This window comes from Malus domestica, chromosome 02 (assembly GCF_042453785.1).
Source record: "Malus domestica chromosome 02, GDT2T_hap1".
Lineage (NCBI taxonomy): Eukaryota > Viridiplantae > Streptophyta > Magnoliopsida > Rosales > Rosaceae > Malus > Malus domestica.
This window is the reverse complement of record NC_091662.1, coordinates 37,151,932-37,168,009: the sequence shown is the minus strand read 5'-3', so window position 1 is coordinate 37,168,009 and position 16,078 is coordinate 37,151,932. Positions and strand designations below refer to the sequence as shown.

The 16,078-nt window shown below is 38.9% G+C and overlaps 2 protein-coding genes across 3 annotated transcripts; both read right to left on the bottom strand.

Annotated features, from left to right (window-relative positions):
• Nucleotides 1-3,147: 3,147 nt before the first annotated feature.
• LOC103413433 (sister chromatid cohesion 1 protein 3-like) lies at nucleotides 3,148-9,197 on the bottom strand. 2 transcript variants are annotated; one of them, XM_070817960.1, is made up of 14 exons: nucleotides 8,949-9,197; nucleotides 8,233-8,494; nucleotides 8,101-8,147; nucleotides 7,950-7,999; nucleotides 7,780-7,829; nucleotides 7,263-7,687; nucleotides 7,074-7,164; nucleotides 6,858-6,994; nucleotides 6,178-6,764; nucleotides 4,901-4,940; nucleotides 4,671-4,743; nucleotides 4,419-4,554; nucleotides 3,744-3,856; nucleotides 3,148-3,362 (listed from the first exon to the last, which is right to left on the bottom strand). In XM_070817960.1, the coding sequence occupies exons 1-13, from the start codon at nucleotides 9,070-9,072 to the stop codon at nucleotides 3,758-3,760; spliced, it is 2,121 nt and encodes a 706-aa protein (XP_070674061.1). In that variant the 5' UTR covers nucleotides 9,073-9,197; the 3' UTR covers nucleotides 3,148-3,362; nucleotides 3,744-3,757. The 2 variants fall into 2 exon arrangements, with proteins under 2 accessions (XP_070674061.1, XP_070674062.1); XM_070817961.1 differs by having other exon boundaries at nucleotides 7,780-7,820; nucleotides 8,949-9,184.
• A 757-nt stretch (nucleotides 9,198-9,954) lies between these two features.
• Nucleotides 9,955-12,419, bottom strand: LOC103413424 (small ribosomal subunit protein cS22-like). Its single transcript, XM_008351892.4, has 4 exons — nucleotides 11,944-12,419; nucleotides 11,446-11,547; nucleotides 10,982-11,281; nucleotides 9,955-10,215 (listed from the first exon to the last, which is right to left on the bottom strand). The coding sequence occupies exons 1-4, from the start codon at nucleotides 12,256-12,258 to the stop codon at nucleotides 10,177-10,179; spliced, it is 756 nt and encodes a 251-aa protein (XP_008350114.3). The 5' UTR covers nucleotides 12,259-12,419; the 3' UTR covers nucleotides 9,955-10,176.
• Nucleotides 12,420-16,078: the final 3,659 nt, after the last annotated feature.

Below are 16,078 nucleotides of genomic sequence, written 5' to 3'. Positions count from 1 at the left end.
CTGGGGGCGAGCGTTATTGTGGCGATACCCTTGGTTATCGGGATAGTGTCCCTTATTCTTTTTACTGGAAGGAGAGTGGTGAGGATGGAAATCCTTCCTCTTGCCTTGAAATTGATATGTCTGTTGATTCGGTGAAGCATTATGCAAGGCATGGGGAGGTGCCACTGCTGTTTGGAAAGTCGAGGTCTTCTCATTTAGGTGAGTCTGGCTTCCACCTCCCACTTGTTGATAAAGGATGGTTGTAGGGGGTTTCTCCTGATATGTCTTTGCCTCGGCGGAGGCATGGTTATAAGCCTGCGCCATCACCTCAGAGTAAGTCTTCCAAGTATTGGCATTGATCATGTATTTAAAGAAACAATCACGTAGGCCTGCCGTGAAGGCTTTGAGGGCAGTCTTGTCGTCTGCCTCGGCACACCGGGAGTATTCATGGCTGAAGCGGCCAGCATACATACGTAATGACTCGTCTGGCTTCTGGCGGATAGTGTACAGGTCATCTGCAGAGTGCAAGCGATCGGTTTGGAAAATGTGTTGGGAAACAAATAGTTTCCGCAATTCCTCAAATGAGTCTACCGTCTCAGGTGTAAGACGACAATACCAATTTAGAGCTCCACCAGAGAGGGTGGAGGGGAAGAGAAAACATCGCTCTTCGTCGGTGTGCATCCGGTATGCCATGGTGGACTCAAAGAGGTTAAGGTGCTCAATCGGGTCCTCTTTTCCAGTATAAAGTTGCAAGCCAAGCTTTTGCTTTGTCTTTGCTTGAAGGGGGGTGTTGAGGATCCTCCTTGTAAGAGGGCCAGGCCTGGGTTGGTTCCAGTCAGGTATTTCAGCCTGACGTTCAGCCTTCAACTTGTTTACTTCCTCAAGAAGTTGTAGGACAAGGGGGTCCTGAGCGGAGTTATGTGCCACTGGAGCTTTCTTTCGTAAATCTCCATCTCCTCTTGGAATTAGGAAGGTTTGATCAAGGGCATGTGATTTTTCCCTGGACTCGCTGTACTGGCTTCCAGGGTATGTCTGTCGGAACACCTCTGAGTCCCCTGTACCCTCATGTCTCTCTAGGACTTGTTGCCCCTTCCCCAAATTGGTGGCCGGCTTGGGCCGTGGCAGGGGACCGAGTTTCTCAGAAATCCTTGGGTCATTAATCTTTGAGCTTATATGGATGGAATTCTCTCGACGTTGCTTCAGGAAGTCCCGACAATCGCGAAAGACGGCTTTCGATCCTTCTGCCCCTTCAGCAAAAAGGTGTCTCCCTCCACTTCTCATGGTTCGGGTCGAAGCAACTGGGTTAAGAGAAGCCTCATGTTGATTATCAAGTCGAGGGGTAATCTGTTCCCTATCAGGGATATCTATGTCGAATGCATGTGACCCTCCATGTTGGAGGGCACCCAGTTGATGGTTGACTTCCACGGGGGCAACAAGCTCGCGTGTCTGAGCTTGCCTAGCTTCGTGGAGTGTCTCGAAGAGCTTCTCATATTGCTCCTGGAGGACCTCATTCCTCATTGCTATCTTGTTGTTCTGAGCTTCCAACTCATCGACTTTAGCTTGAAGAAGAACTCGTTTTCCTTCCTTCTTTCGTTGTTTCGCACTATGTGCAAGGGGGGTGTCATTCTGTGTGATGTGGCTTCCTTCGCTTCCCATGCTGGAGAGGGATGCCTGATCAAAAGAAAGTGTACGAATGATAGAAACCAGCTTGACACAGCTGAAGAGAGTAGGAATAAGTGTCGGTTCCCACAGACGGCGCCAAATGTTGATGCACAAAATCAGCGAAGACTTTGGTACAACAGAAAGTGTCAGGTTTTATGACCTTCGCTTGGTTGCTTCGGTCACTAGTGAGGATAAGTACGTAAATGAATAGAGACAGAGAAGCAAACAAAGGATGTACGTGGTTCACCCAGATTGGCTACGTCCACGGAGTAGAGGAGTTTTTATTAGTAGTGAAGGGCTTACACAAGTACAAAGGATCAAGCTCTCAATTTAGTGAGTTCTTGTGAATGATTTAACACAAATGGCATTAGGCAATATTGTGGGGGAATGACCCCTATTTATAGAAAAACTTGTAGCTTTGTCACATTGACATGTGTCATGTTATGATTGGTTCTTGATGTTGACACGTGCTGCGCTCTGATTGGCTTCTAATCTTGACACGTGTCGAGTAGTGATTGGCCTCCTGGTCGGAGGGGAACTCTTCTGGGTCCTTAACAGTATAGCGTTGGCCGGTGCTCGGTAGTTTCGGGATTGGTCAAGTATGGTACAAACAAAGTGAATAGGGCGCATTGTAGCGTAGGGTCTGCTCGCTTTGTATAATAACACTAGAAAATCCAAATTCTACGAAAACCTCGTCTTGATTCAAAATCTTAAAATTCTTGTTAAAAAGTGTTTAACTTGAAATTCGTCCTTTAGATGTATTCTTTCTCACCACAAATACTGAATGTATGTTCGAAAAGAAGGAAGTTTTTGCTATCGTGCATTGCTCGGTACTTGAAAAGCAAAGGGGAAAAAAGGTGAAAAGCAAGTTTCGTCCTTTCCCATCATTCTACCAGGAGCTCCCGTAAAAGAACTCGTTGCATGCTTCTCCTACCAAAGACTGCATTGAGAATTTAGCTAGATGATCCTCCAATTTATGGATAAATTTTTGGTTAAAACGTAAACAAGATATTGAATTGTACTTGTCACTGATGTCCCTTGTTCAATGTCAGATTGTGTGGAGCTGGTAACTTACAAAAGGCTAGAAGAAGCTATAGCTGATGTTGCACTTTTGGAGCATACGTCGGAGACAGCCCAACATGGAGGAATGCACATCGCCCATGAAGAGTAGACTCGAGGTTTAAGCTGACCGGAGTTCCAACACTAGTCCGCTGGGAAAATGATGCAATCAAGGGTTGGCTTGAAGACCACAAAGTGCATGTTGAAAACAAAATCAATGCCCTTCTTGCTGGAAATTAAGTTCGTATCATTTGAACATCTAAGATGGTTGAATTTCTTGGATGGTTTATGACTTGTTAGACTTCTGGCCGTACTTGTGTTACGCATACTTCAATAGTTAATAAGAAATAATGTCGTGATTTCGCAGCTAATTGTTCTTGTTTCCTCTGAACTTGCTTGTGATTACCGTCTACCTGAATATCTGTGTGCCAGAATTTGAGTTTCAAGTTAAAGAGCTACAACATGTAAATTATTGCAATTTATAGATAGTTAACTTAATGCTCAAGCTATGAGCAGAGTAACTTAATTTACATCACAACCTCCTCTGCTAGTTATACACATGTGGACTCTACTAACACTTCTCTGAGGTCAAAAATTATAAACTCCACTGCAACTTCTGTACAAACTCAACTGCATTCCCTCCATGTCCTTTCACCCAATCCCTGCAACTCACAGAAAATAAAAAACCACACGATAAGAGCACGCCCGAGCGCACACACACAAGCTAATACTGAACTGGAAAAGCAAAAAGAAAGACGACCCATGAGAATATGAACTACTCTAAAATCACAAATGTTTTACTGAGATTCTGAAAAACAGTATAATCCCGTGTTTTGGATTTTCTCCCAAGCATTTTTAAATGCTCATTTACCTCAAGTACAGTGTAGCTACCTTTGTGGTTAAAACACCATGATTACACAAAACTTGCTACTCAGCCAAGTCTTACAGAGCGGCTAAATATCAGAAAGCCCGAATACTGAAACATATCAAAGTGTATATGATTCCAGGAAAAATATTGCAATGATAAGCATGCTCTTAATTACCTCATATCCTCTTTTTAAATTTGAGCTTTTGATAGGGTTTGGTTCAATGTCAAGATAATGTCACCATAAGGTACTTCTTGTTTTACATCAACAAGACCATAAGTCTTCAAAACCTGAAAGCGACAATGAACAATCGTATTAGTAGTTATATACCAATACGTGCTCAATTAGTACTTCTACAGGCAGTATAAGTTTCCTTGACCCGGGAAAAAAAAGGGAGCATATTTTTTACTTGTTCATAGAATATAAGAAAACAGATAACAAACCAATTTAACATAGAAATAATTTGAGTCCAAAACATTTGACTTGATGTAAAATCGACTTGAGAAACTTCTGCTGCTAAGAGACAGATTTTCCTGGCTATTATTTGTGGAGTGGCATTTGCGGGAACAGATAGCAGACATAAATGTTATTGAACAAAGAAATAAAACTTGGATAACTGAATCAATTTCCCATAACTAGGTTATTATGAACATCAACTCCCAAGTTGTGCATTGAAAACTATGCAAACATTTTGCTCCCTTGTTCCTATTACTTCTAAAATGAATACGAATAAGTTGCTCTTAAAATCTGTGATGTACCATAAGATCCATGCCACATCAAATACTTGGAGGACTTCTGAAAAAAACTTGCATTCAAACAAGAGAACCTAACTGATATGGCTCAAAAGATTACCAGTGTTTCATAGAACATTCGGGCACATAGCTTTCTAGTTTTTCCTTCTAAAATTTTGTCCAAGCTGAGATCTCCAGTGACGTCTTCTGAAATTGAGGAGATAGAAGATTCCCTCTTCAAAAATTGAGCCACAGCCCTGCATACCAAACGGGGAGAATAATAAGAAAAATAAATATAATGAGCCATACATAAATACAGTGACTAACTAAATCCTGTGTAAATAAAGAAAAGAAACAATTGAAAGAGAAGTACCTGGTTCTAACTGACAATGAATCAACTCCTTGTGTCCCTTGAGATCCTGGTATTCCTTGTGTCGCTTGAGATCCTGGTACAAGCATAGATGTATCATCCAAACAGTGTACACAAAAGTAAATGAATATGAAGAATGTGTACGCTTATTTGAACAGGCAGCCAAGAAAAACATTATGCACAATTTACATGATCTCTCGAATAACAGATTAAATAAAGATTTCTGAGTTTACCAGCTGGTGTATTGCCATCTGCTTCTAGGAAAAAAAGACCCTACAATGAACATTTCAACAAGTTAGAAAGTTAATTATTAGTTAACTGTTCAGACGGGAAAAAGTGGAGTTATGCACTAATACATGGAGTTAACTGGTTCATCGAAAGGGGTTTCACAATAAAAAGTAAGTCTCTCATGGTATATTATGAATGATAGATTATGACAATTGTAACATCACATAATGCATGGCAGGTCGAAAGTGTATAATCCTATATAAAGGTAAGAAGAACAGTTCAACTTCTACAATTAGTCCACAAGGAAAAGAAGGTCAAAATGAACGAGGGTTAGGAGTTAGATTATCATAAAAATAAGAATAAGATTATATACTTGAGACTCCAAATAAAAGGCTATAGGGAGAATAATGGGGACATGCCCATCCCACGCCAAAATATAGAGCACATATAGTCTGTAAATAAAAATCTGGTCCTCTAAATGAAGTGCATGGTAATTAAAAATAAATACTAGTCTTGCCCTCGTTTTAGTACTTTGCTTATGTGTTGGGTGACATGCATTCGTAGTTTTTGTATTTCATTTTTTTTTTTTTTTGGTAAAAAAAAACAGAAGTTTTATTAAAACCTTTCAGATCGATTATGAGGTAATATTCATTAAAGGAGTTGTATCTCATTTTATCTTTGTTTCCGGTCTGGCAACTAGTACCATGCTTTTACTGTTTTACATCAATTTGTATTTAGCTTGACAAGTAATTAAGAAATGTGGCTCATACATTGATCTTTTTTATTGCAAAAATCACATAAAGCTTATGTAAAACTAATCGAAATACAGAAATTTTCAATATTTTTGGTTGATGATTTTTTAAGGTATTTCAATATTTCAAGAGAATTCATTAAGTAATATGAGAGATGCTAATTGTCCTTTTTATCTTCCGTTCCAAATAGATCATACTCACATTTTACTATATATATGAGTGGAATACTTTTCTTGTTGATACAATAGTTGCCTATAGTTTTTGTAAAATTTATTATTCAAGGCTAAGCAAAGCATTTATAGAGCTCAGTATAATGAACTGTGCACGATAACATGAGCTGTTTTTACAAGCCTTAGGTTCTCTATTAAGTTCCCCTGAGCCTTAAACCTTAAATGCATCTCACGCAAACATAAAGGAGAACTTAAGGCTTCCAACAAATTGGCAATAAACAGTAAAACAAGGCAAATTGATATCAAAGCCAAACACAATTTACACAAAACACAAATAGGACCAAATACTAAATAACTTACTGCTTCAGCAGAATTGTTGAACTCAGGATTATTTGATAAACCAGTGTTCTCCAGACCTACCCACTCCTCAAACATTGTCTTTGGTGTTTCATTTACAGATTCGTGAAATCTAGTCGATGCTGTTTGATCCGGTGTCAGCAGTATTTGAGTTCCAGTGCTTGCTTCCAATGGAGGAACTGAAGCTGACATTAAGTTTGGAGACGGGGCAGGAATAAAGTCATAATGAGTGGTAGGAGATTGTGCACCCTCATACTCTGGTAAGTTGTTTCCACCATCATGTTCTTCAGCATGTTGAAAACGTTCAATTTGTGGCGGAGATTGTGCACCCTCATGCTCTGGTAAGTTATTTCCACCATCATGTTCTTCAACATGCTGAAAACGTTCAATTGTTGGGGGAGATTCTGCGCCATTAAACTCTGTGGAAACTTCAATGACTGGAAGAGATGGTGGAACACCGCGCTCTAGGGAGAATTCAGTTGTAGGAGGAGATGTTGCAGATCCAGAGACTGGAAGAGCTCCCTCAACCAAATGGGACTGTTTGGATATATAGTCCTTGTCAAAAATGTTACGAAGATCCGAACACAATCCTACAAGCAGACACCAAGATCTTCCTTAAAAAAATTCATTAAAATAGAAAACAAGCAGTGAGAGAAATACATGAAGGGAAAAGATCCCCTCACCAGTTAATGAAGGCTGGAAAAATATTTGTTCCTTTCTTAGACTGTTGTTCAACTTCCAAACACCCAAAGTAGAATAGGCAATATTCCTCTTTTTACGCTTTAAATCACTAGCATCTTGAATAGTCCTATTCATAAACCTGCAAAATATACAACCTATCTCAGTAAACAATACCAGAAGAAACAATGACCCTACAGTAATAACATGTGCAACCATACTCATTGGATAACACAAGGGTCTCATCAAAATACTGCTTTCTCTTCCTTGCTCTTGCTCTTGGTTGCTCAACATGTGGTGTTGATTGCATTTCTGCAACAGGAGAGAGAAACATTCAAGGGAAAAAACAAAGTTGTGTCTTATTAATGCTACATATTAAGGACATTATAGACGATGAGAACTCTACTCACGAAAGGAAACATCTTTCTCATTCATTTCTGGCAAAGAAGCAACAGAAGCTCGTGGTCCTGAACTTGGCAGGGACAATGGAGATGGTCCACCAGGAGTATTCTCCTCTGTAATTGGAGAAAGTACTTCTTTCTCATTCATTTCTGGGTTAATAGATTTGTCAGGTTCAGTAAGATCATTGCCGTTATTGAGAGCAACCATAGGAACAATTTCTGGAGGAACAGCATCTCGCATAACTTCCATTGGTTGAACATGTTGAGGGGAACCGTCATCTGGAAGATGAGCATCATCTTGCAGAACTTCCGTTGGTTGAACATACTGAAGGGAACTGTTGTCAGGAAGAGCGTCTTGAATAACTCCAGCTTCTTTATTTGGAGGGGTGAAGCGATCACTAGGAACACCCTCGCCTGGAGTTGTAGAGTGGATGCTGTAACCATTTAAATATAACCAATAAATTTACAGCTTTGTGAAAAAATATTTGAACCATACATTAAATTTAAGTGCATTAGGGAATCATACTCCTCATCCATGGGAGCAACATCTGAACCAAAAACTTCGTTCTGGATATCCTAAAAAATAACACATGTTTCATTCAGTAACAATACAAATCCAGTACCTTACCATTCAAACATAAATGTAAAGAAGAGCAGAAACAATAAACTCTATCATTGGAAAAGAAAAATGTCAACCTCGTCAAAAGTTATAGTGACATAACGGTCTGTTGCAATAGGAATTTGATCTGTGACACAAAGTTAAAATATTTTAAGACTTTCATCAAATGAACATAACAAAGACAAATAATAAAGATGAGAATTCCAAACAGCAATTAACTTCTACAACCTGGTAGTGTGATGTCCTCCTGACTCGCGTGATGATTATCATAAGCCCTAAGGAAACAAGGTCATTTGCATCATACATTCATTTAGAAGCAGAATAGAAAGATGAATGAAAAGGGTTTAATGAGAATATTACCCCTCACCGAACACGCCTCCATCCAAATCCAAAGCATCAAGGTCAAATGTTTCCGGCAAAGTGATGGACTGAACTGGAGCTTGCATTGCATTCTCTGGCAAATTCAAGTCTATGGAAGCAAAAGTCTTTCTTAGGGTAGTCAAAACAACATTACAGTCCTGGTAAAGATAGTCGACCTGCTTGGAGTATATCCGAACAACGCCAAATAAAAGGTGTCCTGACATTCTCAGTGCAATAGGAACATCCGGAAACATGATGCGATCTGATAAACACATTCATACAAACATTGTAAAGCCAATTGATTTTTTCCACATTTAAGTTTTTTTTATGAGAAATCGCACATAAATATATCTTCAAATTTAAACTTATACCAAATAACATGGAGCAATTCAGCCCACAATAAACCCACAACATTCGCAACAAGGGATTAAAAATCAAAAAAGGGGGAAAATAATCAAGTGATTCGAACCCAAACAAATTTTAATTTTTCTTTTATTACAAAGAATACTACTACTCACACACTATATATTTTATCAAAATTAAAGAAAAGAACAAAACTTTATCCGAAAAAGGCGATGATTTTGCAACAAAGTTTCGAAATTTAACACAAATTTGATCAGAAAGCAGCACTGGATTCAGAATTTGAGACACCCAGAATAAGAAGAAAAAACTCAAATTTAAGGCAATCAAACAAAAGGGAAAGGGGTTTTACGGACCAACGGTGGAGGGGATGTCGGTGGAAGTATAGTGGGACTTCTTCAGCCGGCTCTGGAGGTGGGCCGCGCACCAGACGGTTCCCAGTGGGCCCTTCCGAGCCAAGAACGTCTGCGAATAAAACATCCTTCCGCCTTCCTTCTCTCAATTCTTCTTCTTCAATGCCGAAACTGATATATAATTATATATAAATACAGCGCTTTGATTGTGTTTGTGTGTGTATTTATATGAATTCTTAGAGAGGGTGGAGCAAGAAAATGGAGGGTTTTAGGGTTATTTGGAGATTGAATGCGAAGACGGGGCGCGGGAAACGAAAAGTGGCGCCTATTTGGAGCGGGAATAGCCCTTGACGTTTACAAGAATTACGACTCTTGCCATGCACTTGCTTACTGTTAATTTGGCGCGGGACGGGGTTAGTCGTAAATTTATTCGCGGAAACTTGCTTTGGAATTTTTATTATTGCCTAATTTTAACCAAAGAGCGGTTTTGCAAATCTTTTTTCACCTTTTGCACATTCTTTTTAATTTCGACCCAAAAAAAATTGTGTAGAAACTATTTTCCTTTTAATGAAGCTATCGAAACACCTCAACTTTGTTCGAAGTCTTAAAACTGAAATTTGTTATTCCCCAAGGTCATGCCACATCTCTTGAGTATTGTTTGTCTCTATTGTTTTCTTTGAAACATATTAATCTTCTGATTGTAAAAATGTCGAAAAAACTTCGGATCAGTCTTTTCAGATTTTACATAATACAGTTGAAGCATAAACAAATGTGCTAATGATACATCAAATGTCACAAATTCTAGAATGCACTCAAAATTACAAGGCATTCCATGTCCTACTAAGGAACATGGATCAAAACAAAAGCCATCGTTTTGATCTTAATATTGACCGTTAAACAAGTTAAATCCAACCTAATCCAAAACGACGCTTGAGCAAGATTACTTTAACTCAACGGATGCTCAAATCTAGTTCAAGTTCGAGGCAGTTTCAACCAAGATAAGCCAGAATAAAATCGGACGCACCAATTATGCCATATCATACATTGATACTTTCAATCCAGTCAGCTTCTACCAGGAATGACCAGAAACCCTCAAGGTCGTGACAATGTCATTAAGATCGAAACCATAAGAAACTACAAAAATGACTTCGATTTTTTGTTTCGCTCATATGTGGCCTACCCTAATTTCTGATACAATAGATACAATTGCAAACTCTCTTCTGCAGCTCTACTATGCCTTGTTCACACGAATTCTTTGCCCTTCGAACAACTGCAATGAACAATAAGTAATACAAATAAATGGTCTAACGCGATGAAAGGGGATAGCAACTGATTCAATTTGCTAAGGAAATCAAACAGTTTCGATTATTTGCAATAAAGGAAGAATCGCTTCCAAGAAATTCATGACGAAAGCACAATCCATCAAGATAAAAGAACAATATATTATCAGTACCAACTCAACTTATCGACAACATACATTAATAGTAGTGGTACTAGTAGTAGTAACACATGACCCTGAGCAGGAATAGAAACCAAAAGGAAGCATACAGCTTGGAGGATGGGATAGAGTGTTCTGATTAGGGATAAGATATTATACAAGACTTGCAGGAAATTATGCAGACTAAAAGGCAACTAGGGACGAAATACCATGCAGATTAAAAAGTTTTGGAGAATTATACAAGACTTGCAGTAATTTGGCTCATCGTTGGTGATTAAAAAGTTCACTGAACAAAGGAATTAAGTCAGATTGACGGGGGTGATTCTAGATGCATAAGCAATTAAGCATTACGTATATGTAGTGTAGCCATGATTTGTAATACATTTTCGATAATGGTGCATGTTGTCTGTCATATGTTCTATAATAAAAGTGTATGAAAACTGCCATAAGAACATATAAGAATATAAACAAACGGGCTCAAGTGTATCAAAAACTAAACAGAACATCCATAAATATGTGCAAGTGAATATATGTACCCATGTTGCATAGTTAGATTCCAAGCTTCCTCTAAAACATGGTACACCAGCTAGAAACTTACACTATTGTTGAAAGATGAGATTGCAGCTTCTACATCCTCCTCCGAGGAAAAAGAAACAAACCCAAATCCGCTAGATTTTGAGGTCCCTGGAACCCGCGAAACCTTTGCACTAAGAACTTTTCCCTTGTCAGAGAAAAGGGTTTTGAGTGTATCCGTAGTTACTTCCTTTGCAAGATTTCCAACATAAACTTTGTGGGGGCTGTCAATGAATTGGGACTCTTCTGCCTGAACAAGTGATGTGTCCGCTTGTAGCAGGGGTTTTTCAGTTATGTTTACTTTGACTTCACGTCCCCCAATCTCCTGTATAATAACAACAAGATGGAGTTAATTGATTTCCAACAATTAATAAAATCTTACTACGGAAACTGAAAAAAGTGCCAATAAAGTGCAGAAAACATTTCAGTAGATGAATTTTTTAACAGTGTTTTAATCAAAATAAACTTATGAACCTTGGTAACACTTACAGTTCCATTCAGTTTCTCAACCACGGCATTTGCATCTTCAACAGTCATCATCGTAGCAAATGCAAATCGGCGACTTCTTCCAGAGTACTTATCATACATCACCTACGCCCAAAAGGAAGGAAAGATGGCCATCTCTTTTCTTTGTTATGGTAAAGTCAACTCATATAGAAAAAGCATTCTTCAATATAATTCTCCACACATATCCCCATGGAAGTATTTATTGACGAAAACCAAATTTCGCCTTTCGTAAAATATAACTAAAGATTTGCGACAAACAAAACCAAATTCATAAACACAAATTCCCCTTGCACCAATTAAACCAACTTAACAAAACTAAACACATTCTCAAGGTAACAAACACAAAAGTAGTGCCTACCAAATATCAAATACTAATCACACTGAGCTCTGAAATCTTCAATAACCCAACAATTAAAACAGCACAAAAATGCATGACAATACTAAAGGGAGACAGAAGGAACACGGAAATTTTTTAGATACCTCAGCCTTTTCGACAGCACCATGTTCCTCGACTATTTTGGTAAGCTCAGCATTATCCACAGTCCTGGGAATGTTACCAATGTAGACTCTTCTGGCAGCCTTCGAAGCCGGGTCCGCCGCGACTTCTTCGGCGACAGCGAAGAGCCTCTGTGAGTGCCTGGGGGTCAGAGTCAGATAGGAGGAAGTGAGTTTGTGAAAGCCCTGAAATTGGGTTGGTTTGAGGATTTGGAGGGGCGGTTTAGGTGAGGTTTTAATGGGTTTTGTGGGGTGGTGAAGGAGATTGGGTGGTGAGAATATGGATGAGATTGTAGCCATCTTTGGGTTAATGGGGTTCTAGCGAGTAGAGTGGGAGAGAGGGTGGGAAAGTTGCTGAGGAGGAAGGCTTCAATTTCATTATCTCATTATCTTGCTGGGATTTTGGTCTTCAAAGGTATCTCACCCACGGGTAAAAGATTTTTCCAGTGTCACTGTCACACGAGATAGTACATCATATGTTCCTATATAAATGGTGGGCTATGTGTGTTAAAAGGTTAATAACTTAAAAATTAAAATTTTTCACTATTGCATAAAAACACGTAGTGTACCATCCGTATTCTCGTCACAACTAAAAATTTCTCGGTAAGATGAGATATGAATGGAACCTCTTTCTTCATTTCAATTTTTCTTGGACACTCTTTTCCCATTTTCTTACTAGCAAAGGCCAAGTGTAAGAGAAATATTATTTTATAAGAATAATGATTTGTTTTTAACGATTTGAAATTAAGGAGAGGAGAGTGAGAGGTGGGAGGAAAATAGGGGATCACATGGTTGTGATGGAGAGAAAAAAAAAATAGCAAAATCATTGTATGTGTGATTTACTATAATTTTTCTTTTTCATATATTTTTAGTTGACAAAGAGAATTATATTAATAATAGAGATAGTAGTGTTAATATTGATCCAAAAAATGCTAGGGTATTTTCTTAAGACAAAAACAATATTACTATAAATAGACAAGAAGAGGAAGAACCTTCGCTGGAATCTTGAAGTGGAGTGGCGGAGCGGTGAGTGATAGGTTTCTCAGTTTATTTCTTTAATAATTTCTGTAAGTACATGAGATGGTGTAACGTTATTAATTTAGGTACTAATCTCTGCTATTATTCACATTCATGCACGATTCCGGGCTAAAATTGTGACAGCATGTCCTGATTTTAAGAGTTTTTAAAGTTTTAATAAAAGATTTTACAAAAATGCCCTTTGAGGCACGCGCATTATTCGAGGTTAATCGTTGTGTCGTGCCATCTAAGATTTGTTTTCTTGACATATCCTCGTAATACTCGTCGCTACGGAAGCGTGGGTGCAGACGGTTCGTGATTTAGAGTTATAACGAAAAAGATTTTAAAGTTTAAAGTTTGGGCATTTTATGAATTTTATTATTAAAATTTGGTGTGCCATTTGGATGGCCCAGATTAAAGGAAATCTGAAATGGATGGCTCGGATGTAAGTGAAGGAAAATAAAAATAAAAAGATGAAGGAAGGTTTTGTATGTGTTTGTGTGTGTGTGACTGGTGAAGAAAAAGAAGAAGAGATTGGGCAAAGCTGCCCAACCAGAGGAAGAGAGCAGGAGCTCCGAGAGAGAAAGGAGAGAGAGATGGCTAATCAAGAGAAGAGAGAAGGAGAGGATGGCCAACCAGAAAAGGGGAAGGAGGAAAATGAGGGGAACCGTCGGGTCTTCTTCTTGACCCGCGCGACCCGGCCGAGCTCCAAGGCCGAATTCACCTATTTCCCGGCCACTTTCCGAAGAATTGTCTCGAACCATGACCTAGAAACAACTTCCTAGCCTTCCCTCTTCCATTCCCATTCAAAATTAGAAGGAATTTGGTGGTAATTTATTCAAAAACCGAATGTGGGTGCCGTGAGGAACATTGCTCGAAATCCACCACTTATGAAACATTTTCCTTCAATTAACATTACCATTAGACTTCCCTAGAACCCAGGAACAAAGCCCAAGCAGTGGTGGAGGCGTTGGAACAAGTTTGGAGGTCGAATCGAAGCACACCAAATTCTAGGGTCCGCACAAATTTGGGTGAAATTGAAGTGTTTCCAAGCCAAATTGGCCTTGGCCTCAGGTATAAAGTTTACTCTACTCATTGAGATCTTCATTTTTGTAAATTTTGGTAATTTTTTGAGATAGTTGGATTTTCCGGCGAGCCGGGGCGGCCGACCGCCACTCGCGGCGGCCCGTGGCCAGTGGCCCGCCAATGTCGTTCTTAGCATGTGTTTAATGTTCTAGGTTCAGTTTGATAATTGATTGACGTAAATTGAGTAATTGAACCTAAGTTCGTTACGATTCGTGGTTAGGTGAAAATGTGAATTGACGATCCAACCGTTGGATCGTCAACAAACTTTGATACGTTGTAATACGTAATATTTGAGGATTATAGGAACTTACAGATTGGGAATTCGATTTACGGATCTTCCGAAATTGGAGTTGTAAATTCATAAAATAGAATGTTAACCGTCACTTGGTTTTGACAATTGACGGAGATCCGACCATTGGATGGTAAGGAAATTTTAGGATGTTGTTCTAGACATATATTGTGGACCTCTGGAAGTTATGGATTGGAAATCTGAGTTACAGATCTTCCGGATCGAACTGCGTAGTGACGTGTTTTATGTAAGTTATATATTCTATCGATATGAATTCTGAGGTTTGATTTTATTATTGTTCTAGGTGCCGATCGTCATGACGCCTTGATGTGTTGTGCTAGGGAGTTGTAGGGCGAACTCCAAGTGAGTGGGCAGTTATTTTCTGTATATACCCATATACTATTGATTTTCCCAGAAATTGAATTTAAATGAAAGTATGTTTTAAAATGCCATGCATATATATATGAATTATGTGAATTAGTATTTGATGCGTATATGTTAAATGGTGTTGTAGTATCAGGTGAGTTTTATATTGTTCATATGATTTATTGTTGATGTGAATTGTGTTGAGAGCTCATAACCTGCACCCCTGGTGTTAGTGCTTATATTATTCACCCCGCACCACACGCTCACCTTGGATCCAAGTAGGTGCATGTCGTACAGATCACTAGTGGTGATTCTGACATGTCGTATAGACCATTAGAGGTGGTTCCGACTTGTAGGTGACTTTAGATTATTATACAGCTGTTGATGAGAGAAGCACTAGAGCGTATTCTTACATCATTCTTGTCGTACAGACTACTTTAGGTAGTTCCGATTTATGTGCAGAATAGTGTCGTACAAGTCACAGTGATGACTCCGGTTGGATTGGATATTGAGCTATAGAATTAACCGTACAGGATAGCTGCAGGGTCTTCAGTTGATTCTTTATTTTACCTGTTATATTGATGCATCCTTATTATGTTTTGATGCATAGCATGGCATATTTTCTTGAAAAGTGTTAAAGACTTGTGATTTGAGTTTTGAGATTATATATGGTTATATATATACTATTTTCTGGGAAAGTATACAGGTTTTACAGCGAGGGGTTAGAAATGTTGTTAAATGAAATGTTTTCGAAAAACTTTGTTTTACTGACCCACTCAACTTTGTTTTGCGCCCCTCCAGGTTCAAGATAGCAGAGCTTTGGTGGCCACGAGGAATCCAACGGTGTTATGACAGAATCCACAAAAGTAGGACTCACCATCGGGTGTTACATCTTAGTAATTGTATCTTTAAAGCTTCCGAACTGTGTAAATGGTTACGTCACTCTCACGTGACAGCCAGCATGCCCTCATTCGGGACGGGGTGTGTCAAAAATAATCACCGACCAACCAAGCTTTGACTCTTTGAGGGAAAACATAAAGGTCATTTTGCCTCCAATCTCGATACCTCTCAGCAATATCCAAATTAGACAACAAAGGAACAAAATAGCCCACATAAGTGGTCGAGCCGCCTTGCCTATATAAAGAAACTTCAAGAGATTTCTCTCAGACGATAGATTTTTTTAAGAGACATAGTTCACCTATCATGAAAAAGAAGGCCGAAGATCAACAAGTTGCCAAAATAAAAAATTAAAAAAAAAAAAAAAAGCCTAGCCCAAGTTGCTAGTCAAGCCAAGTTGAGTCATTGACGGCAAAAGCCAAATAATATCCAGTCGAGTCAAGCCAATCCGGCTAGGGCTGCTCA

Excerpts from the sequence above, each read along its gene's own strand:
- LOC103413433 (XM_070817960.1), bottom strand. The coding sequence starts at position 9,072 with ATGTTTTATTCGCAGACGTTCTTGGCTCGGAAGGGCCCACTGGGAACC. Across the intron at positions 7,688-7,779 it reads GTTGCTCCCATGGATGAGGA|CATCCACTCTACAACTCCAG; the intron begins GTATGATTCCCT and ends AAATGGTTACAG. Across the intron at positions 7,165-7,262 it reads TGAGAAAGATGTTTCCTTTC|AAATGCAATCAACACCACAT; the intron begins GTGAGTAGAGTT and ends CTCCTGTTGCAG.
- LOC103413424 (XM_008351892.4), bottom strand. The coding sequence starts at position 12,258 with ATGGCTACAATCTCATCCATATTCTCACCACCCAATCTCCTTCACCAC. Across the intron at positions 11,548-11,943 it reads GTGCTGTCGAAAAGGCTGAG|GTGATGTATGATAAGTACTC; the intron begins GTATCTAAAAAA and ends TTTTGGGCGTAG. Across the intron at positions 10,216-10,981 it reads TCTCATCTTTCAACAATAGT|TTGTTCGAAGGGCAAAGAAT; the intron begins GTAAGTTTCTAG and ends TGTTCATTGCAG.